This window comes from Vigna angularis, chromosome 8 (genome assembly GCF_016808095.1).
Source record: "Vigna angularis cultivar LongXiaoDou No.4 chromosome 8, ASM1680809v1, whole genome shotgun sequence".
Taxonomy (NCBI): domain Eukaryota; kingdom Viridiplantae; phylum Streptophyta; class Magnoliopsida; order Fabales; family Fabaceae; genus Vigna; species Vigna angularis.
Window position 1 is genome coordinate 9,194,774 of NC_068977.1, and position 9,226 is coordinate 9,203,999.

Here is a 9,226-nt window from a genome sequence, read left to right on the forward strand (position 1 = left end):
CAAGAGTAATTAATGGTTGATAGTAAATAATAAGTTGTAGTGATCAAGTCAGTTATATGGTGCTTCTTAAAAGGGATCAATAGAAAGTCAATGGAGATCAGTTAAGGGTTGCTCAAAAGTCAATGCTAGCGGAAGTTTTAGAAGAGATTCACAAGAGGTAGTGAAAATAGATGAGGGGTTAGTAGTGTGACAGACACAATATGGTTGGTTATGTAAAAGAAAGATTTGTAAGAGTTGAAGTTAAAGGTTGAGAATTGGTGTTGAGGGTAGTGACTATACCAATCTACACTATTGAACACTAGAGCATTTTACCACAGAGTCAAGGTTCTTATATCAATAAAGTTGTTGGGGAGTAGTATATTTATCAAATAGATGGTTGTGAGTGAGAATGAGGAGAGCATATCTTCTGTCTATCTGATGAGTAAATTTTTTAGGACGAAAATTTTTCTTGTTAGGGAGAATGTAAAATCCCAAAAAATTATATTTTAGAAATGATGGTAAAATGACTCCCAAGGGCCCTTGGAGGGCGCCCAACGCTGCACCAAGTTCTAAAATTCATTTATTTTGAATTTAGTGACCCCTACATAAGTTTAAATGATTCCTAAACACTCTTAGACACTGAGAAACATCTAAAAACAAACCTCTAACTTGAATTGACCACTCAAACCCAAATTGATCTATGAAAACTCAAATTCACTCTATAGGCTATCCAAACTAAAATCTAGACTTTCTAACCCTTATACCAATATCCCAACTGCATAACCAAGTCCAAATACACTTGTTAGTACATCCCAACACCTCATATTGCTCACAGTCACGCTACTTTAAATTTTCAACCACACTTGTTTGTCACATAATGAATTTATATTTGGTACTTAATTTTTTGAATTATGTTTGGTATTTTAAAAGAAAAAAATTTAGTAAGTAAACATAAAAAAATTACCATGTCATCATTTATGATTGTTTATGCATGTTAACCCATACACATAGATGTGCAAAAACTTTAACATTATTTGCCACATAATAAATTAATACTTGATACTTAGTTCTTGAAACACATTTGGTTATTTTTATTTTTCTTTTAGAAATAAACAATGTCAAAAGTCTAACCCAATACATCTTTTCATACACATTTAAACTTCAAAAAATTATCACTTCATAATTTGTGATTGGCCATGCATATTAATCTATAACACATATGAACTTCAAAAAAATTAACAAAACATTATTTGTGATTGTTCATGCATATTACCTAAAACCTACTCATAATATAACCCATTGTACTACAAAATAATAAATTTATATTGGGTGTTACTCCCTCCACCACCCCACTTTGCTCCCTCCACCACCCCATTCCTCTTTTACCCTTTTTTTTATTTTTTAATTCCTATTTTACCCTTATTAAATTTTTAAGATTAATATTATTTAAAATCTCTCTATCTAGTATTTATTCTTCCTATCATTCTTTCTTTTTTTTCTTTATTTTACGCTTTCTCTGGTTATTTCTCTCAATCCACTTTTTCTTCCTTCTTCTTTATAGAATTTCTCTCAATCCACTTTTTCTTCCTTCTTCTTTATAGAATTTCTCTCAATCCACTTTTTCTTCTTTATAGAATTGTGACATAAGAGTGTGATAGATTTTGTGTTTAGTAAGATTGGAAGTGGAGAAAGGAATTCATCCCCGTATAGTGTGGTGGTGCTTGCAGTTTCAGCTTCAGATACGTTAGAGATTCTTGAAGGTGCGTAATAAAACCCTAAAACCCTAAAATATAAATAGTATAAGCTTTAAACGGATGTGAGCATCCGTCGATGGATGTCAACATCCGTTTAAGGGGAAACGGATGTCGACATCCGTTCGCCCTTAAACGGATGTTGACATCCGTCGACGGATGCTCACATCCGTTTAGAGCTTATTAGGTTATTTACTTTTTTTATATTAATTGTAAAGATATTTAAATAATATAATTTATATTTTTTGATATATTTTATTGATGTATTTTTAAGGATCTTTATTGTTATTAGTATATATTTAGATTTTTTTTATTTTGCACGTTATATAGGTAAGGGATTTTGTATAATATATATTTTTATATATGATTTTTGTATTTTTTAATAATTTTATAGTTATATAAAAAATTATTTATTACTTTAATTATATGAAATATATAATTTTATTATGTTATTATTTTTATATTTGTTTAAATAATTATTAATTATATTAATAAGACTTATTATAATTTTATAGGTGATTATTGTTTAAAATGGATGAATATCTTCATATGGATTCTCAAGTTGGTTCTAGTTTGATATCTGATTTCTCTTCATTCATTGGCAAAGTTGGAGAGGGAGATTTGACAAATAAATTTACCACAAATGAAATATTTCGTTCACGGGAGCACTTAATTGATTGGGTAAGAGGGATGGCTTATGATTTAGGATTTGTTGTGGTAATAGTAAGATCTGATATAGCTACTGGTGTACGGGGAAGGAAAACGTTCGTCATACTTGGATGTGAAAGAGGAGGGAAATATCGGAAATACAAAGCCCATGCGGTGCCTAGTGTATACGACACTCGTAAATGTGAGTGTCCGTTTAGATTAAAGGGTAAACCAGGTTCAGACGGTGATGGATGGGTGTTGAAGGTGATGTGTGGACATCACAACCATGATTTGGCTAAAACTTTAGTTGGACATCCTTATGCTGGTAGGTTAAATATGAGTGAGCAGTCATTACTGGTTGATATGACAAAGAGTAAAGTTACACCTGCGAATATTTTATTAACCCTCAAACAAAATAATGATCGAAATGTCACATCGATTAAAAAAATCTACAACGCAAGACAAGCGTATAAACGATCATTGAGAGGGTCCAGAACTGAACTACAACAACTTATGATGTTGTTGGATCGGGATAAGTACATTCATTGGAGTAGGTGTGCCGACGATTCAAAGGTTGTTACTGACTTGTTTTGGACACATCCTGAAGCGGTGAAATTATTAAACTCATTTAATGTTGTATTTTTTATGGATTCCACATATAAAACAAACAGATATAGATTTCCATTCCTTGAGATTGTGGGCATGACGTCTACAGGGTTAAACTTCTCTGCAGCATTTGCTTTCTTGTCTACTGAACGACAGAGTAATTTCACATGGGCTTTGGAAAAGCTGAAATGTTTATTTTTAACATCTGAGGGTGGTCCTAAAGTCATTGTCACTGACCGAGACTTGGCTTTGATGAATGCCATTGCAAATGTATTCCCTGAGTCATATCAGATGTTATGTGAGTTCCACATCCTTAAAAATGTTAAAGCTAAATGCAAAATGTTAGTTCATTCTACTGAGGTTTTGGGTGTGTTGATGGATGCATGGCAAAATGTGATGGATTGTAATGATGAAAGGTTGTTTGCTGAGTATGTGAATGGTTTTCAATACGCGAGCAGATCATGGCCTTTGTTCTTTGAATATGTGAATCAGACTTGGATTATTCCGTACAGTACTTACTTTGTAAAGTTTTGGACGAACAAAGTAATGCATTTAGGGAACACAACCACAAATAGGTATGTTGTAATGTTATTTTATTTATTTGTTTCGTAGATAAATATTTATTTCCACTTATTGATGATTTATTTATTTATTTCAGGGTTGAGTCTGCTCATTGGAGTCTGAAGAAAGTTCTGGGCAATAGTATGGGTGATTTGTGTTCTTGTTGGGATAGTATTCATAACGTTGTTATCCTACAACACAACAAGATTAAGGCGTCATTTGAAAGAAGTATGTTGCTCACGAGTGACCCTTTTAAAGGATACAAATATAAAAAACTTATTGGGCGTGTCTCTCAATATGCATTGGATCTCATTGCTAAGGAATTGGAAAGAGTGCAGCAGATAGGATTGGACTCATCAAAGTGTGGATGCGTATTGAGACGTACATTTGGTGTCCCATGTGCATGTGAATTAGCACGGTATGATGCTGGATTGATCCCTTTGGGTGAATTTCATATCATGTGGCAAAGATTGCATTTCTCAAATGTTGAATTAAATGAAACCGAGCCCGAGTTATCCATTAAAGATGAGTTGAAACAAGTACAAGAACGATTCAATGAGGTTGACATTGGAGGTAAAATCACCATCAAGCAAAAGTTACTTGAAATTACTTGTCCCACATTGACATCAATGGTCCCTCCATTACATAAAGTCAAAACAAAGGGTGCTAAATAAAGTAAAGTTCAACGAAGAGAAAGGTCTACTACGCGAGATCCATCATATTTTGAGTGTGTCGATGCCTTTCATTCAACCATAGAATCTTCAACTGTGAAAAGTAAATTACAAGCAAAGTCAAATGTAGTGAAGAAAAAGAAAGTTCCAATGATAGACCAGTTTCATTCTATTACTCACCCATTCATTGTGGACGTTGTTGATGTTGTGGCTGATGGTCACTGTTGATATAGATGCATTGCTGCGTCGTTGGGACTCGCAGAAGATTCATGGCCCGTTATCAGAAATGATTTGTACAAAGAACTCAGTCAAATGCGTGATGAATACGCACGCCTAGTAGGAGGGTATGATAGACTAGAAGAACTGAGAAACTCTTTGTTGGTGCAGTCACAGTCCACGGTAAGTGTTTCCTGTTTTATGTATTTTATTTATTATATTTATGTTATCTAACAACTTGTTTTATTCATAACAGGCTAACATGAATAAGTGGATGACATTACCAGACATTGGTTATGCAATTGCTAACCGATATAATGTCATATTAGTGTGCATGTCATCATCTCAAAATTATACTATCTTCCCACTACGTTCCACACCACCTTCTGATACAACTCAACATCAGTTAATTTGTATAGGACATGTTCATGGATGTCATTTCGTGCAGGTAATTGTATTATTTTGTGATTTCATTGCAAAATTACTTATAACTTAATTAACTATTGTAATTTGTATTGTGGCAGGTTAAGTTACAAGAAGATTGTCCTTTGCCCATGGTCAATACCATCTCCTCAACCCACTGTTATCCTGAGGCACGAGCGTGGTCATCTATGTATACTAGTAGGATGCAAACATTTGCACATTTGATGGGCGTAACGACATCTTATGTTGACTTGAGTGATTCATGATATTTATAAAGATATGTAAAATACTAAACATTTACTTTTTATTAAAGTGTTTCCTAGATATATATCTCTCCCTTGTTTTTGTTTATGTAACTCCTAATATAATATTATATATATATAACACTTAATATAATATATTATATATCTATATATCTAATATAATATATTATATATCTATATATATAATATATTTATATATACATATACGTACGTAACTCATAATACAATATTATATATATATATATATATATATATATATATATATATATAACATCTAATATAATATATTATATATTTATATATCTAATATAATATAATATAATATATTATATATCTAATATAATATATTATATATCTATATATCTAATATAATATATTATATATCTATATATCTAATATAATATATTATATATCTATATATCTAATATAATATATTATATATCTATATATCTAATATAATATATAATATATCTATATATCTAATATAATATATAATATATTTATATATACATATACGTACGTAACTCATAATACAATATTATATATATATATATATATATATATATATAACATCTAATATAATATATTATATATTTATATATCTAATATAATATATTATATATTTATATACGTACGTAACTCCTAATATAATATATATATATAACACCAAAATGTAGTAATTCACTTAAGGCCAAATTTTGGAAAATAAAATTTAAGGTAAACATTAGCGTATCCAAAATAGCACATAATCTCGTGAGTCATAATTTATTAAAAAAATAAAATACAAAATTCTATCAGTTAGACGTCGATCGTCTACCACGCACATGCCTCTGCCCTCTCCTAGTTGGAGAATATTCGTCGATGCCCTCATTAGCAATCTGAAGCAGGTCCACCGACACCTGATGTGCAACAGTACCCTCGGTCACATGACGACACGATATCAACGATTGTAACATTCTCGCCATTCGCCTAAATCTAGCCTGCATTATAATTATATCCAATAAATAAATAAATATGGTTAAGAAAATTTAATAACATAAGCAATGAAAAATAACATACCACGACGCCAGATGGTGAAGGTGGAGAGGATCTACGATGGGGTCGTGCCTCCTGTGCAACATCGGGGCGTTGTGTAGGCGCAAGAGCCGGTCTGGCGTTAGGTGGAGCAGGAATAATATACGGATGTGAAACCCTCCTAAACCACTGTATGTATCCATCGACACATTCATAAGGGTATGAAGCCTGTCTCCCATTCATAATAACGTGATTCATGAAGTGCAACCACGCATAATCAACAGCGACTACATCTGCATCTGCAACGGCAGTGGGTGGTCGTGGAATCTCCTGGTATAACCCAAACTGCCTCATCACACGCTCAGGCAAATGACGGGAAAGGGTGTCACCAATCCGAATCCATCCAGAATACATACAAATGCCAAAGAATGGACGAATGCCCCGATGTCCCTCATATGGATGCCACACAACTCCACTGTATGTCAGCCCATCCAACTGCGACCGAATCTCTGCAAGAGTCGAACTCTGTCGAGGGCTCTGCCACCTAGCCGCACGTGGTGTGGTCTCATCATAAGAAGACACCAACCGCCTCCTTCCCATGGTAGGGAAATGCTCGTATATCCAACTCTAAAAATGCAATTATTCAATTAAATATCTTTCTTCTTTGAACATGGAAATAAGTACATCAAGTAAATGTGAAGAGTATATGTCTGTACCTGAAACAAAGTCAGAAATCCAGCCATCTGCTTCGTGGAAGCCAAACTCGCATCCCCGAGTTGGTCGTACAAATGGGCAAGTGCAGCAACACCCCAAGCATATCTACCACACGCGTGTACATCTCTAAATAATAATAGGTAAGACACCCGTATAGAACTGGCACTTTTATTTGCGAAAATCGTGCATCCTACTAGATGCAACAGATATGCTCTGGCAGCATAGTCCCACTGTTGCGACTGACACCTCTGAACATATATCTCTCTTAGCCAGCTGAGTCTGACTTTCGGACCACGTGCATCCTCCATCTCAGCACCAGCTGCGCCACCATCAACGCCAAGCAGTTCTACAAGGGTTGTACGAGCCTCCTCAAACTCCAACTCCTCCAAATCACATAATTGTCCAGTACCGGAAGGTGAAGTAAAGTGGAGACATTGTCAAGAGTGATCGACATCTCCCCTATAGGGAGATGGAAACTACTCGTCTCAAAGTGCCATCTCTCTATGAAACCGAGCAGCAAGCCCTTATCAACGTAATCATAGGAAATATTTGTGAGAGGCATCAATGAGGAATTCAACACAATGTGTTGAATTCCTTCGGTGCACGGTCCTAACTTATTAACTTTTTTACCATGGGAAATCAACTTGAGTATCTCCCCTCGATCCTACACAACAATATTTAATATCAATTGTATTCGAAAAAAACTTAATAATTAAAATTTAAGTTATGCACTCACCCGGCCATGCGAAATACCATAAGCAACATGCTGAACATAGTGTGTCAGCAATGAAGCATCACGTGGACCTCCAGGAAATCCACCGACATCCTCCTCCTGTATGTCAGGAACATCAACATGTTCCTCCCCCTCATTATCGTCATGAGAAGCCTCAAATGCCTCCTCGTGAACAAGACCCTCATAGGCCTGATATTCCGCCTCCTCAAACGCTCGGTCCTCGGCTATAGGGTCATCCTGAATTGGAGTTGCACGTCTTCTCCGAGTAGATCGTCTACTACCTTCAGCTTGTGCAGAACTCTCTCTTCTAGAACTCTCTCCTCGAGAACTTTCTCCTCTACAACTCTCTCCACGAGAACTAAAAGATGAACCTCGTGTTCTTACCATCTCTGACAAAAATATTTTTAATTAAATTAATAATTATTTCATTAAACTAATACTATTTTTTCATTAATTTAATAATAATTCATTAAATAAAATAATTTTAATTTAGATATAAATAAACAAAAAATTAGAAAAAAATTCTAAATTTAAATACTTTATAAATTAATTAAAAATATAATAAATTAATAAAGTAAAAAAAATTAAAATACATTAATTACGTAACAAATTAATTAAAAATAAAAAATTCAAATAAAAACTAATAATAAACTTAAAAATAAAACGAAAACACATCCAGGGCGTAAACGGATGTCGCAAATCCGTTTGGATCTGAAACGGATGTGGATATCCGTCCGAACGGATTTGCGACATCCGTTTACGCCCTGGATGTGTTCTCCGAACACGCGCACAGCAACGAAGCACAGAAAATAAGCACAGAAAATTTAAAGTACCTGATGCGCACATACCTTTCCACCGGTCGCACCCCACACCGTTGCACCACCGCCGCACTGCCGTGCTGCACCGCCGCCCTTCCGCGCCGCACCGCCCCACTGCCACAGCACCGTGAAAGGAGAAAGGAAGAAAGGTGGGGGATGAAATGGAGGAATCTGATAAAGACTTGGGTGGAAGGTGGGTGAGAAGGGGTAGATTCTGGAGTTAAAAGTAAATAATTAAAATTAAAAAATAAAAAGGTTATTTTTGTAATTTGGAAAGGTTATTTTTGTAATTAGAAAAATATAAAATAAAGTTGGGGAGGTGGTGGGTGAAAATGTGGTGATGGAGGGAGTAACACCCATTTATATTTGGTACTTATTCCTTAGTCTAACCCAATACTTTTTTTTCTGATTATCATATACATTTGAAGTTCAAAAAATATTTAACTATTTATTATTTTCATCTGCATTTATACTTTCATATTTCAAGAACATTTATTTTTAATGAAAATTTAAAATATATAAAAAAATTATAACACTATAAAGAGAAAATTAACAAACTAAATAGTTTTACTTATTATTCAACTTAAATAGTTAGGTGAAAATAACAAAATATCCATGCATAAGAAAAAAAACTAGACATTAAAAGTTCATAAAACAATTATAAAACGAACAAAGCAGGAAGGAATACAATTAAAACCCTAAAACTAAAATATCCTATACATCCAATAAAATAAAATAAAATACACGAAAACGGGCTTATCAAAATATGATTATTGAAAAAAAAAACCTGAGCAGTGAGGATGATTGACGGAGAAAGAAGGGACCAAAA

General features: G+C 33.8%; 2 protein-coding genes across 2 annotated transcripts; both read right to left on the reverse strand.

Moving 5' to 3' along the window:
• Positions 1–5,912: 5,912 nt before the first annotated feature.
• On the reverse strand, positions 5,913–7,323 carry LOC128193699 (protein MAINTENANCE OF MERISTEMS-like). The gene is made up of 3 exons (XM_052867779.1): positions 6,849–7,323; positions 6,178–6,759; positions 5,913–6,098 (listed from the first exon to the last, which is right to left on the reverse strand). The coding sequence occupies exons 1-3, from the start codon at positions 7,152–7,154 to the stop codon at positions 5,913–5,915; spliced, it is 1,074 nt and encodes a 357-aa protein (XP_052723739.1). The 5' UTR covers positions 7,155–7,323.
• On the reverse strand, positions 7,193–7,966 carry LOC128193700 (uncharacterized). Its single transcript, XM_052867780.1, has 2 exons — positions 7,583–7,966; positions 7,193–7,510 (listed from the first exon to the last, which is right to left on the reverse strand). The coding sequence occupies exons 1-2, from the start codon at positions 7,964–7,966 to the stop codon at positions 7,193–7,195; spliced, it is 702 nt and encodes a 233-aa protein (XP_052723740.1).
• Between the last annotated feature and the right edge of the window lie 1,260 nt (positions 7,967–9,226).

Coding starts and splice junctions, on each gene's coding strand:
- LOC128193699 (XM_052867779.1), bottom strand. CDS start 7,154: ATGGAGGATGCACGTGGTCCGAAAGTCAGACTCAGCTGGCTAAGAGAG. Junction 6,760..6,848: donor GATTTCTGACTTTGTTTCAG/GTACAGACATAT, acceptor TTGCATTTTTAG/AGTTGGATATACGAGCATTT. Junction 6,099..6,177: donor CTTCACCATCTGGCGTCGTG/GTATGTTATTTT, acceptor ATTATAATGCAG/GCTAGATTTAGGCGAATGGC.
- LOC128193700 (XM_052867780.1), bottom strand. CDS start 7,966: ATGGTAAGAACACGAGGTTCATCTTTTAGTTCTCGTGGAGAGAGTTGT. Junction 7,511..7,582: donor ATGGTATTTCGCATGGCCGG/GTGAGTGCATAA, acceptor ATTGTTGTGTAG/GATCGAGGGGAGATACTCAA.